This window comes from Nelumbo nucifera, chromosome 8 (genome assembly GCF_055504915.1).
Source record: "Nelumbo nucifera cultivar China Antique chromosome 8, China Antique-T2T, whole genome shotgun sequence".
Classification (NCBI taxonomy): domain Eukaryota; kingdom Viridiplantae; phylum Streptophyta; class Magnoliopsida; order Proteales; family Nelumbonaceae; genus Nelumbo; species Nelumbo nucifera.
The window spans coordinates 6990607-7009606 of record NC_142656.1 but is presented as its reverse complement, the minus strand read 5'-3'; the positions used below and the strand labels follow the sequence as shown (position 1 = coordinate 7009606).

General features: G+C 36.6%; 1 protein-coding gene, 1 long non-coding RNA gene and 1 pseudogene across 4 annotated transcripts; 1 reads left to right on the top strand and 2 right to left on the bottom strand.

Annotated features, from left to right (window-relative positions):
• Positions 1–966: 966 nt before the first annotated feature.
• LOC148789590 (uncharacterized) lies at positions 967–1999 on the bottom strand. The gene is made up of 3 exons (XR_016079136.1): positions 1870–1999; positions 1708–1770; positions 967–1542 (listed from the first exon to the last, which is right to left on the bottom strand). It is a non-coding gene; the product is annotated as an uncharacterized LOC148789590 (long non-coding RNA).
• Positions 2000–8182: 6183 nt separating this feature from the next.
• On the bottom strand, positions 8183–14334 carry SIGC (RNApolymerase sigma-subunit C). 3 transcript variants are annotated; one of them, XM_088893937.1, is made up of 8 exons: positions 14228–14334; positions 14035–14159; positions 12885–13045; positions 12170–12778; positions 11855–12085; positions 11367–11507; positions 11057–11257; positions 8183–8809 (listed from the first exon to the last, which is right to left on the bottom strand). In XM_088893937.1, the coding sequence occupies exons 2-8, from the start codon at positions 14120–14122 to the stop codon at positions 8528–8530; spliced, it is 1713 nt and encodes a 570-aa protein (XP_088750063.1). In that variant the 5' UTR covers positions 14123–14159; positions 14228–14334; the 3' UTR covers positions 8183–8527. The 3 variants fall into 3 exon arrangements, with proteins under 3 accessions (XP_088750063.1, XP_010244378.1, XP_088750062.1); XM_010246076.3 differs by having other exon boundaries at positions 12170–12742; positions 14035–14284; XM_088893936.1 differs by having other exon boundaries at positions 14035–14265.
• Positions 14335–14445: 111 nt separating this feature from the next.
• Positions 14446–16230, top strand: LOC148789589 (pentatricopeptide repeat-containing protein At4g32430, mitochondrial pseudogene; annotated as a pseudogene).
• The last annotated feature ends 2770 nt before the right edge of the window (positions 16231–19000 follow it).

Below are 19000 nucleotides of genomic sequence, written 5' to 3'. Positions count from 1 at the left end.
TTCAACTGGTTGTAGTGGTTCAGATCTAGGTCCTCTGTGGCTCTCCCTTTCGGAGGACGAGGTTGGAGTATTGCTCGAGGATGATCTCTGCTATGGGTCCTCTTCGGTTCTCCCTTCAGAGATGGGTTCAGATCTGCCGTTGCAGAAGAGAGAGAGGAAGAAAGAGCGATTACCTTTTACATCGATAATTTCGATGTATTTATTACATCGATTATTGATGTAAATAAAATTCAAAATGTAATTTTACACCAATTTTCAGTATAAAATTACATGTTTATCAAATGCCACTAAAATCAAACTGGGGTGTAAAATTTATTCCGTTTCGATTTTCCACCCCAAACAAACGTAGCCTTAGGAAAAGTCAAGGGGTTGGAGTAGAAGAACCAACCTTTGAGCTATCAAGGTGATAAATAAGCAACACTAGTTTACTTTCTGATGAAAGTTATCACAAACATTTGACAACTCCCATGCTGTGAGATTGAAATCAAAGCGCAAAATAATGGTTAAGAGTGAAGAGGCGCATTCTCATAATGAAGCACACTATTTTGAATACTTTTTCCTTATAAAATTTAGCATCATTTCAACTATTTTAAAGTTCTACTCTTGCCGGTACTAGATGAACATCTAAGTGCTTAAAGTCCTCTTTGTCTCAAGGTATGTTTAGTTGCTCAGGCCTGTTGAACTGGTTCAATAGGGTTTGGTTTAATTTACCAGAACACAATCAGGTCCAAGTTTGTCATGGTGGACTTTGGTTTGGTTTAGGCTGTTAGTTGTGAATTTTTGCATGCCAGGCATTTATTTTAGTCAGGTGTCATTTGGGTTACTGGCTTACTGTCTGCGTGTAGGCTATATATCCAAAGTGCCCATCCTCTCTGCATGTGAGCTATGGGTTTTCAATCGCTAGACTAGAATCTTCCTACCTTTCTTTTAGTCTTCACGTGAGCTATTCCAACCTGAGGAATTTGTAGTTAGCATTTCGGGGCTACAATCTACAATCTTAAATACTCCAAGCAAGATGCTCTAAATTTTATGATACATGGGAAGATTTTTCTACACCAATGCAACAAAAAAGAAAAAAAAAAGTAAAGAAACCTAATATTTTGAATGACGGGAAGCTCTTAAGTCAGTAATTACAACAGAATTTGAACCAATTCAGTTTTTTGGCTCACAGTTAAGGAAAAAGAAAAGGTAAGTCTCATGCTCTAGCGTAAAACGAAGGAACAAAAACAGAGACTTACCAAAGGCGAATGAAAACAGACAACTCCTCGCGCTTGCAAAATTCTCTGCACTTCAAATTTTCCAAATTGGAGTGCTATAAAGAACAAAATTCAACCCAACCAATTTGCATTGAATTTGGAAATACCAAAGGAATAGAAAACAAGCTTGAGAGTCTTGGTGGTCGGGAAGAAAACCAGCTTGTCTTTTCTTCTTCTTCTGCATTTGCTGCAAATTTTCCTTCTGCGCTGGACGTTGATCGGATATCGCTTGAGAATCCTGGTGGTCGGGAAGAAAACCAGCTCGTCTTCATCGGCCAGAGCCCAGCTGTAATTATTTGTTTAACGATTAATGAGTTAATCTTTGAAAACACAGAAACAGAAACGCAGAAAAAATTCTTTTTTCTTTTCCTGGTGCATGTATAAATCATATCTGAAGTGGGTGACGAGGTGGTGGAGGAAGACTGAGATCTCGAGTCGAGCAAGCTCATACCCAGGACAAAACGAATGGCGTAAACAGATTCCCCGTCCATGTTGCTGCTCCCCCCGTATTACTCTGTTTCAATTATACTTTTTAAGTTACAACGTCTCTCTCATTATTTCATTGAAATAAATAAATGAATGAATTCAACAGAGAGGGAGAGAGGTGGGGGACCAGCTGCCATCTCCAGGGATTAAAGGTTCGAGCGTCTTTATAGTGGTTTTCGTCCAGATGCACAGCCCGAAGTGATGCAAAAACTTTTCAACCCTTTGGTATGGTATAGAGTGCTTGAGGTTCAATCGAGAAGACAATGAACAGTATAAAAAGAATAGTTTGGGCATTTAAAAATTTTAAACGTTCAAATGAGAATCTTTTTCAAAATTAACGAATAGAATACTAACGGAGGGGGTCTTCATCTAACGGTCAAAGTTCAGAGGGTCTTTATCGCAAAAAAAAAGTATAGGAGGAACTTTATCACTGACCGATAGTACGGGGGGTCTTTATAATTTACCCTTGTTTTAAATTTTATTACCGTCGGCTATCGTGAAATATTTGGTAGAAGGAAATCCGGTGTCTCGCGACCTACCGAATTAAATTAACTCGGATGCAAGAATGACGAAACGGAGCAACTTGTTTTTGAAACACTTTCCTTCTTCGCCATTTGGTTGGCGGGTCAGGCCGCTGAGAGTCTGAGACTACCAGATCTTTGTTAGTGAATTATAACGTATCATAACCAACGAGAGGACGAAAGTTTGATTTCACCAAGGGTAAAAAAAAGCAATACATGGCAGCGAACATGCAGTGCAATTACATATTTCGCCCATGGTAAAAGCTGGATTTTCTGGTTTGACCAAGTTTAAAGGGTTACTGGGACATGCTTTTTTTTTTTTTTTTCCTAAGAAAATAGTAAAATTTATGCTATTTTAGAAAATAGTTGTCCAATTCCTCGTATTGATTCTCAACTCCTTTAAAATTTTGTATTATTTGAGTTTTTAAAGAAAATAAAAAATAAATAAATTTGGGGTTATTTATAGTTGCCCACAATCAAATCAATTAAAAAATTGAATATAATTTGAGCATTTTTTAACACTAGCCCGTGCATGGCACAGGAATACTTACCATATTCTAAAATGCACGCTGTCTACATCAGACTCTTGGTATTGTTTCTCAACCATTTAAAAATTGAGAATTTTGTGATTTTTTGATTTTCTAAACTAAAAAAAGTTAAATATGAATCTGTTTGAGGTCACCCACATCAGCCCTTGCATCGCACGAATCCTTTCTAACAAAATAAATTGCTTTGTAATCGATAGGATATGATCTAGTAATAAATGCTATTGCCTTATTGCCCAACTAACCATATAAAAGGATGTAAATGTAAAAATCAACATTCATGGCACTACACGTTAACACATTTAATAAAAAGGAGGGCAATACTCTTTTACCCCATATATATATATATATAATAACGTGTCATGCCTAAATACATTTCCAACGGCATGAGTTTCTGGCCTATGATAAAACGGCATCTACAAGAAAGGGATAAGAATATAATAGCACGACAAATGAATACTAGAGCCATGTCGTGGTGGGTGGTGGCTCTATTGCCACCTGGGTTGAGGGGTAGCGCCCATTATATGCACCAATGGCGGAGCCAGAAATTTCCTTTTGGGAGCGTCAAGTGAATTTCGCTTTCGACCGTTGAGTATATATAGAAGCATTAGATAGTGATCCTTTAACATTTCAGTTCAAGTTTTGGAGGGGTTAAGGACTCACTTAGGGAGTGATGGGTGGTTCAGTTGGTAAATTAGTTGATTTATTCCAGAGGAGATGTGGATTTGAGAGTCGGATCTCATGCCCGCAAGGATTCTATCCACACCTACACACTGGATATTACAACTGTACATTAAGCGCATCTTCCATATTTACATATTATCCTGTGGGTATATGTGGATAAAATTCTTGTAAGTAGAAAATCTTGATTCTTTGAAAGAGAGTTATTATTAGTGTGATGATGTGGAGTTGGGATCACACCTGCCAACAAAACAAGTTCCAACATCCTATCAACTTGATTTGACATTGTACATCTTGCTATAAAACTGAAGCCCACCATAAAAGTGGGACCCGTTATATATGAGATGTGCGGTTTGTTGGCAAATGATTCGAACTCGATGCAATGCTACTTCTAGAAAAGGGAAAAAAAGGATTATGGCTCTGAGGAATTCAAGCATATAATTAAATGCCAAAAATATCTCATTATTTGTAATAATTTCAATATATTAGAATTTTTTTTTTATTTTAAATAGTGGCACAGGGGTTGGGGGACGGGCTCTCGTTGCATGGCCCCATAAGAAAAGGCCACTAGAAGTACAAGAGTATATGGACAAATCACCACTAAATGAGAGATAACTTTTGGGTTCATTTCATATTAGTGGTTTGTATGTATAGATGAACTAGTAAGTGTGCATGTGCTTTGTACGTGACAATTCTAGATGATGATAATGAAGGAATAATGTGTCCAAAATTTTCTATAAAATTCATATATTTTTATTTTTTGTTTTATTTTTTTTTATTTTTCACTATTAATTGGATGTAGATTGCAAAATATGAATTTGATTATGTAAGCACCTCATATTGGGCTGCAAAGTTTTGAGTATCATTGGCAGATCTACCTAGTTGGTTAGATTCTTCTTTTTGTAATGTTTTTATCTTATTATTATATATTTTTTTGTTCATTTATCAAAAAATGTAGGACTTAAAGAGAGGGAATTAAATGATATGAAAATTTTGTACTTCAAACTATATTTTAAACCTCACAATTAAATAGGATTAAATTCAAAAATGGGTATTTTAGTCACAAGAATGTTCCACGATCTTCTTCATATGGAGTTATATATGTGTTCATTTTTTTTTAAATTTCTGTGTGTAAAAATAATACTATTATGTACACTTATTTTTTGTTTAATATGACAAATATATGATATTATACATGTTCCCAAATGTTTTTTTTTTGTAAAATTTATGTATATTTTTTTATTTTTGTGTTTTTATGTTTTATTAATTTTTATTATTTAACTATGACATTAAAGGTTGATAGATTTAACCCCAAAAGTTGAACTATTGATTTTCGCTGAACAGGAAAATAATTTATTTTTTGGTTAGTTTTAGATTTTACATTTCATTTTCATCATCAATAAAAAAAATTCTTGTTTATTACACTTCTTTTTAATTTGATTAATAAAAAATCATAAATGTGTCTATTTTTTTATATTGCTGTAATTTTTTATATTTATTCCTATTTAAAAAAATTATTATCTAACTATGACTTCATGGATTGGCTAATTTGATTTGGATAGTTGAATTGCTTAGTCAACACTTGGATGATGAATGAATTTATTTTTTTATTAAGTTTTAAAATATATGGGTTTATATTGTTAAAAGTATTGGATATAAATCTAATTAGTAGCATTTATTAGTGAAAAATAATTAAATGTGAGATTTAATAAGAGAGAATGGGAGTTAATACCTTAAATACAAGACTTAATGAAAGATGATTAAATGAGGTGAAAAGCATTAATTGAAATTATGTTTTCAACCTTCATAATTAGAGATTAACAAAACATCAAATTGCCAAATTTAATAAAAAAAAATTCTATACCCTCATTCCTAGTATAGATATAGATTTGCCAATATTAATAGTTTTTAACGTTTTATTTTGCCAATGGAGCACAAAGTCATTAGCAAAATAACTACAGAATTAATGATGGTGAGAAATGATTGTAACATTGGCGTGACATGTCAATGCTTTGTGGCACATGAGACCCAATGGGACATATTGGGCCCATACTGGCCTGGGCCCAGGTTAGGCTGGGCCTATAACTTTTATGTATGAAGTATTAAACATATTATACTTTATATTGATATAATATGTGTATAAAATTTAGTTTGTATATGATACAATATTTAATTATACATATTGTAGGTGTCATATTATAATATTTATACATAAATATAATGTATAATATATAAATAACATATATGTAAAATGGGACTCCGGATCACCTGTCCACAAGAATTCTGCCCACGTCTACTACAACACACTACTCCCATGAATTGGAATCATCTTCCCCTGCATACTACCATCTAGGAGGATGAGATGTTCTTCATGCGTGACTGCAATGTTGTATGGGTAGACGCGAACAGAGCATAGAGTTTGTATGGGCAGGAGATCTGGATTCATAAATTGGGTGAACTGGACCTGAACACAAAACATAGGTCCAAGCCCAAAATTTCTGGGCTAAAATGGATCTGGCTTTCCAAGCCTCGCTAAAAATGATCACCCCTACCCCCGACCTTGTTGAAAGTGGGATTAATACCAAATCTCCCCACAACCAGCTGGAGACTTTACCAGCTGTAAGAGCACAGACCTCCCCACAAACCCGGTTTAAATCATCCCAAACCGAGAATAAGCCAACTTGGTCTGATCCAATGATCAAATTTGAATCACTAAGCAATGAGCCAAATCAGGGTATAAGTAGCCCTAAAACATTAGGGCACAATACGAGGAGGACAGATCCCCAACGGCCAACATTAGGGCACTGCATCTCCCTCTCCTCCTTCCCCAACTATAAATTTTGACAGCCTCATCCCTTTCCTGAAGATATGTAGTGCAGCCCCTTCAAGATTTTTGCCACTTCCCACCTTCTCCATTCATTTGGCTCAGACTTTGGAAGTAAACTACCACTGTCAAACCCTACCATGCGCACACTAATCAGAGACCAATTGAACTAGTTGGCAACTTGGCAACGTCAATAATTTAAACCTCGAGATGCGGCTAATTGTTAGGGACATTTCTGCGAACGACAAGAGACACTTTGTCCTGATGTGATCAATTATTGAAAAATGCATGGTTTTTTTTTTCTTATATAAAAATGTATAATATTATATGAACCGCATGGAATTTCAAAAAATAAAAAAACTCGAAAATCATCTATCTAAATTCCAGAATTTGTAAGCCAGTGTATGCTAATAGTTAATTGCTTCTCTTTAAATTCCCACGGACCAACGCTAACAGGAACCCAAGTTTATAAAGCAAGCTTATCTTCGGATTGATTTTCAAAGATAGGTGGTGGCCCTCTTATCTGCTATATATATATATATATATATATATATAAATTTGGATAGAGTCGTGATGGAGTTAACTTATCAGACAGGGACAGGGACGGTGTTGAATTGTCGGCACTCGGAATGAAACCGTGAACCAACCTTTCCTTTCACTTCAATTAAGGCCTCTGAATTGGAATCTTTTTTAGACTTTTCATTTCATCTTAGCATTTTAAAAACGCCATTGCCACTGGAGAGGAAGAAAAGCCGATAACTGTAAATAATTTAATTCCAATAACGACTACATTTGGGATATTATTTATTCGTACATCTATTCATGGGCCGGGCTTGGACTTAGTTTTTGTTAAAATTCTAATGGACCTGGACCGTAGCCCAAGCCTGAGACCCAGCCTAAGACAAAGAAATATCAGTCAATATGAATTTTAAAAACAATGAGTGGTTGTGATGGCATCCTCATCATGTGGCCAATCATAGGAAAATACAAGGTCCCACAACCGCGATCCATCATTGTAGTCACACGTGGAGAACATCTTTTCCTCTTACATAGTATTATACATGAGGAAATGTTTCCAATGCATGGGATAGTGTGTTGTGGGTAGATATAGGCAGAGTTATTATAGACAGAAAATCCAGAGTCCCTAGATTCATGATGTTCCCAATTTGATTTTTTTTTTTTTGCAGAGATGCCAACAACCCTTAAGCTAGTGTTCTTTTATAAAAAAATAAATACAAAGAAGATATAATCTCTTTTCCTCTTCTTCCTCCTCCCCCTCATTCTTCCCCACCCTCCTAGTGCTCGGGGGGCTTATGCCTCTTAAACCTCTACATACTAAATAGACAATCCATTAACTGAATTACGAAAAGCAGGTGCATGAAGCAGCCGAATCTCCACAATTTATGGAAATCAAGCAAAGTCAGATAACCTAAGTATAGAAATTAGTAGACATAGTCTAAATTCACAAATTTGTCAAGTTATTAGATTGGTTGGTTGACATAAAATAGAGGAACCAAGATGAACAGAAGCAAGGTCTTAAAGAAGCAAAAATCTAGAAATTCAAGTCGAAATAAATTGGACGAATATTTAAAGCCATAAAGAGAAATCACTTTAATCACTTGTTAATTTCATATAATATAAAGTGTGAACTCTTTCAAAGAAGCTGTAATTCAAATTTTTGTTTGGATGAAAATATCAACATGAATATTCTCATTAGCAATTAACAAAAAAGTAATGTTATATGACATTATCTCATTGGAAAAAAAAGTCCTCTCCACCAACAAAACGAAAAAGAAAATGTTGGATATATACTTTTTGGCCAAAATTAAACCCAGAACGGTAAAACAAACCAATATCAATATACAAATAGAAAAAGAATGAGGTAATGTATATTCGATCACATATTTGCAGGGGCAAATAATGGTGACATCCGTAGAGGTTGACGGGATATTTGACACAAGATGCACCCTGTCAAAGATTACACAGCCTCTGTCACCATGCATTTTGGGTCATGAGAGGTGCCACATTTGGTTTCAAACTCACCAAAACAAATTATTGAATGTCCGATGCAAGTATATTTTTCTTCTTCTTTTTTGTTTTAATTCGTCAACTGATAGAGTTCACTTTGAGTTGGAACTGACGCAGTTCAACTACCAAATAATCTACCAGCCAATTTCAAAGGTAAGCAAACAATGACCTTGAATTCCATCTAAACTACAAGTGCAAGTACTCGCTCAAGTTCCTCTGCACTTCCTCCGTCCTTACCTTTGTCATCGCTGCTTTCTCTATCTTTCTTATCCACTCCTTGGTCACATTGAAAAGCCTTCCAATCTCCTCAAGAGATCTGCATCGACCATCGCAAAGTCCATATCTCAGAACAAGAACCTTCCTCTCCCTTGGATGCAAGCCTTGAAGAAGTTTATGAATATCCTTCCTCATGTGTTGTCTCATGACAATATCTTCAGGAGTCTTTATTGAGGTGTCGGGCATAAATTCCTGCATCACAAATGCCAGCTCACTAGGAGTAGAGTACAAATGAAAATAACAAAACAATGAATATCATCACATGGAGTATGGTTAACAAGGGAAACCTTCAACATTTCTTAAGTGGGATCAGATAGATTTTTTATGGTAAAATAAAAATTTCATTGAAAGAAAAAAGAAGAGTACGAGGAAGGTAAAAGAAGTCACCACAGAGTAGACAAAACCAAAATCCAAAACACAATCACACACTACCACATTAAAATTCAACACTAAACAAATACCTTGCCAACAATTCCCAAGTAACCAAACAAAACCCTTGATACAAAATTATCTTTAAACAAAGCAAAAAAGAACCCACCCCAGAACAAAAACCACCTCTACCCAAATCTTTCTTCAACAGACTTTCCTCCCAAAACCATGAAAGATGAACACCGTAACCCCTACAACCTGAACATCATTTTTTATGGTAACACCACTAATCCTCAAACCTAGAAAAAGCCACCAGCACCTCGCACCAATTGAAACTAAACAAGTTAAACAGCTACTTCAGAGGCAAAATTCAGAGACTCGTTAAAACTCTTTTACACTTTCTTCATATTTTTGGTAGGCTCCCAACCCAAACACATCAACTTCCAACCTAGCAAACACTTTTAAAACCAGGATAACTTGTTGCTGTTTATGCCTTTTAAAACATTTCATCGCATTAATCATTGTCCCTCCAAGATCATAAATCCTCAGGCTGATAAGTGTGACACAGTGGGAATCTGAGAGCAGCCAGTAGTTCAAAATCTCGTCATGTATTGGCCCATATCGTCCGATACATGTAATATCAGTGGATCACCGATATGCAAAATAAGGGGAGTTTCGTGGTAAGACATGTTTCAGGGGGTAGCCAGGCCTTTAAATGACCCCCAGAACATGATTGAAAAAAAAAACTAAAAAAAGGTGAAAGCGTGTTGATACAAAGTCCAAAACGCCCAATTCGGCGTATCAGACTGTATCAATACTTTCAATAATAGCGGCCACTTTGTGCAAAAATTTTCAAAGCTTAAGTCTATACCCAGCCCACCTCTCCCAAGACCTTAGATTTATTTATTTATTTTTAGTTTCATGGGGCTACACAACAAGGGGTAACCCATCCCCCAAACCATGGTTTGAAATGTCCCTAAATTCCCTAGTATTTCCATTTCCATGGGCAATGACACAATTTTACCGGAATCAACATATTCCCCAATGAACACTACCAGCATTACGCAGAGTACAAGAGGTAGTTTCTATGACATATTTTCATTTCTACTTCCATGGGTAGCAACATGAAATTTTACTAGAATCGACATCATCCCCAGTGAACATTACCAAAACCATACAAAGTACAAGAAATAGTATTATAAAATAAGTTGGTGACAATATTGTAGATATGTAGATTGTAGAGTAACAATGTTCTTGCCCACCTAACTTACATGATTACCACTTTGAGCTATCTCAATATTCTTAGTTTTTTTCTTTTTTTGTGTGTGTAATATATTATTTGGTTGATCTATTACAACCATTTACATTTTCTACGAGTTTAAATTTTGCTCAAATTCATTCTATCATAAACTTTTGAATCTTAAGGTTTATATGGCAACTCCAAAACGTTTTTTTGTCTATAAGCTTAGTTTCTTGGCCTGGTTTAATGATTTGGAACAAGATAATAATTTAAAAAGGTGTGCTTATGCTTCTTTTATCATTTCGTAAAAGGTCATTCTATATTTTTGCATATTTTACAATGTTTCCACCATGTTTATATTTTTTACAATCTTTTCATATGACATAGCTAGAGATCTTATCAATTAATCCAAGACAATGGTGTAGACCAACATTGGATAATGGCCCTTTTTAGATTAATTAAAAAGTATCCAAAATACAAGCACACAAATAAGTTGTATAAAGATGTAGAAAAAAGAAGCATGAGTGTTTTGTGCAATTTTTCTCACTAGAGTCAGAAACAAACAGCTACGATGCAAGAAGATGTAAAAGTATTAGACAGACAGGCCAATACTCAAGCCGAGTTTTCAAAGTTTGTGCTCAGAACTACAATCTATCATTTTGATTTCCAGTTTCAAAGAACTAGGCAATCTTCTATTTAAGTCCAGACCTTAGACTCAACAATCTGAAGTGAAGGAACCATGACAATTTGTGTACTTACCTTATCAATTATCTTTTGATCCAATAAGTGGAACTAACAGAACAGAAATAAGGTGGAGGTTTTGTGCATACCATGAATTTTACAGTCAGGCTGTCTCCCATTTTCTGATCAATTGAACCCACAACTCGTAGGCACTTCCCAGCCAATCTAACTTTAGCTACTGATAGACCTGTGCATTTTGAAATTTCATCATCATCTGGATATCTTCCATGGGTGTTGAAGAAGGACTTCCGAGTTTTATGTATCTGGTTTATAGCTCTGCTCAATGTCAACTACGAAGATACACAGAAATCAAAAGGGTACGTAAGCACTAACTCTTGTTAACATGAAAATTAATTGAAGAAACTTGCTTCCTGAAACCAACAAAAAAAAAATACATACAGGTATATGGACCCCCCGTGAATGTTGTGCCACCAATGTTGACATGGATTTCCTAATCCAGTACTGAACATAGGTTGAGAACCTGTATCCCCTTGTATGATCAAACCTCTCTGCACCTTGAAGAACACCAAAATTCCCTGCCTGCAAAATACAGTCACATTTGGATATCCAGTCCAGGATGGGAAATAAATTTTGAGAGGAAAAACATAAGATTGATGAGATTCTATCTGCTGCATTATCACAGCACCAGTGGCCTGACAATTCATCAGAAAAACTACCCATCCAAAACACCAAACTAATTGGGTGCTCCTAATAATCTCAGGTATAAACCTTGCCCTTGTTCTTATGATGCCACATCAATCACTTTATAGTTAGGATTGATGAAATGGGGCCACATAAATGAAATGTAGGGCAAAGGTTCATGGAATAACCATGTCATCAACAACCAACAAAAAATACATATAAAAAAATTGGTGTCTTCGATCAACCTGAAGTAGGTCTTCAAAGGCTATTCCCAGTCCTCTGTAGTTTCTTGCAAGGTACACCACTAAGGAACGTGTACTTCTTAGAAGCTTATCTCTGCAATACCAACCAAAATGTAGGCGTTGCTGCAACTCCTTCTCATCAAGACCCACAGCTTCAGCCCAGCTGCTGAAACTGATAACTCGCCCAAGTTCCTCTTCCAAATTTGACCTTATTCTCTCTAAGCATGATACTTCCTATGATATGAGAAAATAAAGCAGTTAAACTTTTATTAAAATCTGTTAAAAGGGATGCATGGTATGACACATGTAAAAACCTACTTTGACGGCTCTTGACATTTCTGACTCATTTCTAGCAATCATAAGTCTTCTACTTTTTGCGCTTGCTGGTCTTTTAGCAATGGAAATGGTAGACTGTTGAGGCCCTCCAATACCACATTTTGGGGATGATTTCAAAGCTGGCTTCTTAGAGGCCCTTTTTGATTCTCTCTCCCTCCTTAATTTTCTTTCTTCTTTTCTCCTTGAGGGAACTGTTATATGATCTACATGATCACTCATTTCACCATCCATCAGATATTTCTTGGAACACTCTTTCAGTGCAGAGTGCAGATTAAGAGCACTGGATACTTTGACAGTCCTAGAGAGACATGCATGGAATAAATTTAGAGCTCCAAGCTTTTCTAATTGCACTAAAATGCCTTTTTCTAGCCTTATCAAGTCGGAACTAACAAATATATCTTCTATCTTCTCAACATTTTCCATTAACAGACTAAAACATGATATCTTTCTTGCTTGTAAGCTTGCAAGGAAGGCAGATGAATCCTCTGGAGTAGCAATGCTGATATCTTCAAATGTATCATACAATGAATTGTGAAACTCCTTACTGGTGTTCATCTGAAATATCAAAGGACACCATAATTTTATTTTTCCCTGACACAATAAGATTGTGTTATGCCTAAAACAAAAGGAAAAAAAATGAAAAACAATTGCTATGATATCAAAGAATCAGTTAGAAACTTTTAAAAGGCTGATTGACCTTCACTCCTATTGCGGCATAGCCATTGTTGACAGGTTGCAAAGTTCCAGATGAGCATGCATAAGCTTTCAAAGGATCTTTCTGCAGAGTCTCACTTTCCTCAGGAATAACAGATAGGAATGACATCCTTGCTGATTCAAAATAAGCCTCTCTGCTTCTAACTATATCATTTAAAACATGTGGTGAGTATTAGAAAATGATGCTAATTCTAGAAGAAATAAAAGAAACGGAAATACAATGAGATCATTTCCTTGAAAGGAGGAGAGGAGCCATCCAAAAATAAATAAATAAAGGAAAAGGACTAACAAGAAGCTCAGCTCTGATAAAAAGATCCACTCGTCAACCCCCCATGCCAAAACCAGTTGGTTGCAGTGTACCACCCTTTGATAGAGAATCTGCTTATCATTGGGTGACCTTGACATGCAAGGAACGAGATGCATTGCAGGGAATCTTAGTTGTTTCTCTCCACCCATAAACACTAGTAGATTACATAGACCAACAACACACCCAAGAAACTACAAACAGAGCTCGAAGGGTTCAGCTATATACCTCACTCCTGCACACACACCTCCCCTAGTCAAAGAATCAGCTAGTTTATTGACATATCTAGGTACCCGATTGAGCAGTTCTCCGTTTCCATCCTTGCAAAGAAAAGGTTTTCATGAAATGGGCATTTACTCTCCAATGCTTAGCCCGTTAGTTCTTTTAAATATAATTATATAATGTTCGACCATGTGTTTCTAACACAGGTTGCACTAAACATCTGTCTCTGAAATAATGGTTCAAATGCAAATTCTGAACACCGAATAGTTTCATAGACCTTGGCAAGTTTATGCATCAACTTTACAACTCAACTAGTCCTTGTTAAACTAATCGACGGACACCAAATAATTCATATAGGAAAAAAGTTAACTTGCGATACGAAAAAATCTGCTAAAGACTCATTAATGTTTTCTTTTTTCCTCGAATTTAACTTCTAATATATCCAAACTAAGCATCAGCTACCCAATATTTTCTGACAAAACCTATTAGAGATGCATAGAGAATTTTATAGTTGAGCGTCACAAGGGCGATAACAATTAAAAGAAGGCTACTGGGAAAAAGAGCGGTATAACAATATCTGAATGAATTATACAGATCATGAGCTCACCAAAAGAGGAGTGGTTCCTGGTTGAGGAATGGGATAGGAGATGAGATTGAACTGGGAAGACCCACTTCCAGTCGAGACCGAAACCCATCCCCGCTGCTTCTGTTTAGGCCCAGAAACAGAGCAACCTGCAACCATGTCCAAATCCCGATTAAGGAAGCAAACGGGGGTGACGAAATAACGTAAATGGATATACCACCGAAGGTGTCGACTCTCCACCACCAGTTTCCCATCTCCAAGGGTTGGACTCTTTTCTCCGTTTCTCCTCGTAAAAAAGGCTTTCTACATTTGTAATTTGGGGTAATACTTACGTACCCGAATGCAACACTAAGGCTATGTTTGGTTAGAGAAACGAAGGAAAAGGCGAGGAAATCTTTACAAACATAGCTTTAGGTATCCCTAACTTTCAGAAAAATCCACTTGTTAGTATTAGTCAGTTAAACATTTTATATTATCAAAATTACCCTTTTTTATGTATTTTTGGACCATTTTGCCTATAAAGATGAAATAAATTCACAAGACTTCAGCCACCAACTACAAGATCTATTTTAAGTTTGATGCAAAATAACTTGACCCAACAAAAATGGTTCAGTTTGATTCGTTTGCCACTGTGTCGAATTCTCTGATGAATATGTTCTGCAAATCTGGACAATTTGATCGAGCTTTTGAAATCTTCAAGAACTTAAGTAGCCCGGATATTGTTTCTTGGAACACAATTCTTTCAAGTTTCCATGAAAGTCAGGATGCGCTAAGATTCATTGTTCAAATGCATAAAACTGGGCTCTCCTTTGATTCTGTGACTTATACTACTGTTCTTAACTTTTGCTCAGATATTCAAGACTGTCTTTTGGGTTTTTAGTTTCATTCCCTTGTAATTAAATCTGGGTTTGACTCTGAAAGATTTGTTGGGAATGCACTTATAACAATGTACTCAAGGTGAGGCTATCTAGAAGAAGCAAAGAGATTATTTGATGGAATGCCCCGAAGGGATTTGGCTTCTTGGAATGCTCTACTTTCAGGCTATGTCCGGGAAGGAAATTATGGGATAGAAGCGGTTTATACCTTTGTTGAGTTGGTGAAGGAATGTATGGAACTTGATCATGTCTCTTTTTCTAGTGCTATTTCAACTTGTGGCCATGAAAAAAGCTTGGAACTTGGGAGACAAATACATGGCCTCGTTTCGAGATCTAGTTATGGGACTCGTGCATGTTTCAATTTGTAATGTTCTCATCTCAATGTATTCAAAGTGTGAGGTGGTTGAGGGTGCTAATATGGTGTTTGAGAGCATGACTGAACGAAATGTAATTTCATGGACGATCATGATTTCTATAAATGAAAAAGATGCTATTTCTCTCTTCATTGATATGAGAAAAGATGGAGTATCCGAATGAAGTGACATTTATTGGATTAATCCATCCTATATCAGTTGAGAATTTGGTAAAAGAAGGGCATACAATTCATGGATTTTGTATAAAAACTGGTTTTCTGTCTAAATTGAATGTTTCTAACAGTTTCATTACCATGTATTCTAGATTTGAGTCCATGAAGGAGTCAAAGAAGATCTTTGATGAGATTATTCATGTGCTTTAATTTCTGGGTATGCACAAAATGGGATGTGTCAAGAAGCTTTACAAATATTCTCCTTAGCAATACTAGAATCCTATCTAAATGAATTCACTTTTGGCAGTGTTTTAAGCTCAATTTGAAAGGAGTCCAAATACAAATATGTATAATACAAAACACAAGGTTTTATGTTCTACATATTTGTATCTGTACAATACCAACCCAGTTGTATCAGGTGCGCTCTTGGACAAGTATGCAAAGCGTGGGAGCATTGAAGAGTCACGGAAAATATTTTGTGAATCACCTCAAACAAGCCAAGTTTCTTAGACTGCAATTATCTATGCTTATGCAAGGCATGGAGACTATGAATCAGTAATGGGTCTGTTTGAGGAAATAAGAAGAAAAGCAGTCCCACTAGATTCAAATCACCTTTCTATCTATTCTGTCAGTGGCCGATGTGGGATGGTAGATATGGGTTGTCGAGTATTTGATTCAATGGTCAAAGATCATCTTACTGAACCATCACCAGAACATTATTCATGTGCTGTGGATATGTTGGGCATGGAACCCATAGAGTCAGGTTCTTATGTGTTGATATCTAGCATATATGCTGAGAAGGGAGATGGTTTCTTCTAGGGCGGCGGCAATGGTTTCTTATCCTCACGGTGGCAACGATTTCTTCTACCTGCAGTGGCAATAGTTTCTTCTCCCCACGATGAGCAACAGTGGTGCCCAGATCGAATAGAACCCAACTTTTAATCAGGGTTATTTTGGTCTTTTTAAAATTTATGATTTAAACAATTTAAAAAATATGGGCATTTCGGTAACTTTATAATAATCTGTAACGTGAGTTAACAGAAATGGACCTAAGTGTCTATTTCTGAAAGTTTGGGGTACCTAAGTGTTGCAGTCTAAAGTTTAAGGTACCCAAGTGTTACTACCCGTAAAATACAGGGTACTTATTTGTAATTTACCCCCAAAAAACATTAATTTGATGGATTGTAAATGGATCCAATCGAATTGGAATCCAAAATCCAAACTTGATTTCTTTTTTAAAATTCAAATTGGATTATACCCATCGGATTTATATCAGAATCGAATCGAATTTGCATTAATCCAGCTTGATGCTTAACCTTAGACCAATTTGCCTAAGTTGCGCCCCTACAACCTCTACACCCATAAGAAGTTTTTGGAGAAAAAATTGTTTTTATTTTAAAAAGGTCAACTTAGGATATAATTCAATGCAATGTTGTTTGGTTTATCAGCTGGTTAGACCATTTAAACCTTGAAAACCATTAATTAGGATGTAGAAAAGGCCATTAGCTTACCAGTTCAATCGTCTAGTCCGGTCCGAATTTGACAACATTGTTTTCCCCAAAGGCCCAGAGGCTAAACTCATTGATTAATCATCTCGCTTTGGATTAGATGATGGAGAAAAGGGGTGAAAGACCGTGTCTGAAATCTGAATACAAATATACAATTACAAGATAAAGCAAGTTTAGCTAATTTGTGAGCAATTCCATTTGCTTCTTCTTTTAATGGGAAAGATGAAGTGATGAGATGGAAGGCAAGTTTCTTCACAGCAATCAGCATGAATACGCCAAGGAGGTTATAGATGCCCCTCTAACAGAAGAGAACAAACACCTTTTGAATCACCGTTGTTGTATATTGTAGAAAAACCCATGTCAGCAGTAAATTTTAAGCCTTCCTACAGATACATGTATGGCTGTAGCTTTTGCTTCCAAAAGGATCGTGGATGGAAGGGGAATGGCCCAGGCAAAAAAAGAGACCCAAAATGGTTGTAGCTTCTGATCAGGAAATCGGCACCTGATGCATCTCCTTTGGTTTTGCATCAACATCCACGTTGCTTTGAGTATACGTGTGTGAATCAGCTCGCAGCTCCAGCTTCTGTCTCTCTATTTCATTATTTCTCGAGGACCTCACCTTTTGTCGGAGACACCAAATATGCTTTAGTTTCTCTATTAAATGCCTGTGAGTCAGGGACACACTCTATCCAAATCTGAAATTTATTTTAGCCCTAACATGCATCCAAAACTGACAAAAAAAATTGTCTAAAATCATGAGCATCGAGAATGTAGTTCACCCCACAACCTATCTTGGCCTCTCATCCTCCTTTGGAAAACCAAAGAAAGAAATCTTCAGATACCTTTGTGAAAGGATGGACTCTAGGGCAAACAGATGGAAATACACCTTTCTTTAATTTCTTCGGCCAGAAAAGAGGTGATGATCAAGTCCATTTTAACCTCCATGCTTGCATACACTATGTCATGCTTTCTAGTCCGAAAAGGGGTTAGTGCATAGTTGGCTAAAACCCAAAAAAAGTTAATGTGGGGAGATTCAAGTTCCCACAAAAAGGTTCATTGGGTTAACTGGCAAAAGGTTTGTAAGAGCAAATTCAGTGGGGGGTAGGGTTTTAGAGACCCTCGTGTCTTTAATCTTGCTTTGCTATTAAAGATAGCATGGAGATTCCTTACAAATAAGGAAAGCATGTGGGTCAAGGTGATTAAAGGGGGTCTGGATCTCCCGTCCACACAAACTCTGTCCACGTTTATTGCAGCCACATGGAGAACATCTCAACCTCTGCGTAGTATTATGCAACTCCGGATCTCCTACCCACGAGAACCCTGTCCACGCCTACCCACAATACACCACCCCTTGTGAATTGGGAACATCTCCCCCTGTATAATACTATGCAGAGGATGAGATATTCTCCATGTATAGCTGCGATAAATATGAACAGGGTTCTCGTGGGTAGGAGATCCGGGCTCGTATTATGCAGGGGGAGATGTTCCCAATTCACACGAGTAGTGTGTTGTGAGTAGACGTGGGCAGGAGATCCGGAGTCGATTAAAGGAAGGCATCCAAGAAGGAAAAATTTTTGATCCATTAAGGCTCCCTCCAATTGCTCTTGGGGCTTTAGAAGCCTGCTCTGCTCGCAGGTAGAGAAATATTGAAAGAAGGTGTTGTTTGGTGTGTAGCAAAAGGGGAGAATATTAGCATTTGGGACGACCCGTAGGAAAAATGGTTTCACTGGTTTTAAGCCTATGGGCCCGAGACTAAATTCATGCCATTTTAGAATGATAAGTGGTTTGATTGACCAACAAACACATGAATGGAATTCAAGGGTAATCCATGACAATTTTGACAGTATAACAGCCCAAAAAATACTGTCAATAGACCTTCCAAGAGTGAGTGGTGAAGACAAACTGTATTGGTCCCCAGACCTAAAAGGTAGATTTTCAGTTAAATCTGCGTACCAATTGGCAAATAATTAAGCTGAAATTGACCCCAGAAAATGAGAGAACCCATGGAACTTTAACCCAAGCACAATGGAATAAAATTTGGGCTCTTAAAGTCCCATCAAAGATATAGTGGTGCAAAAGAC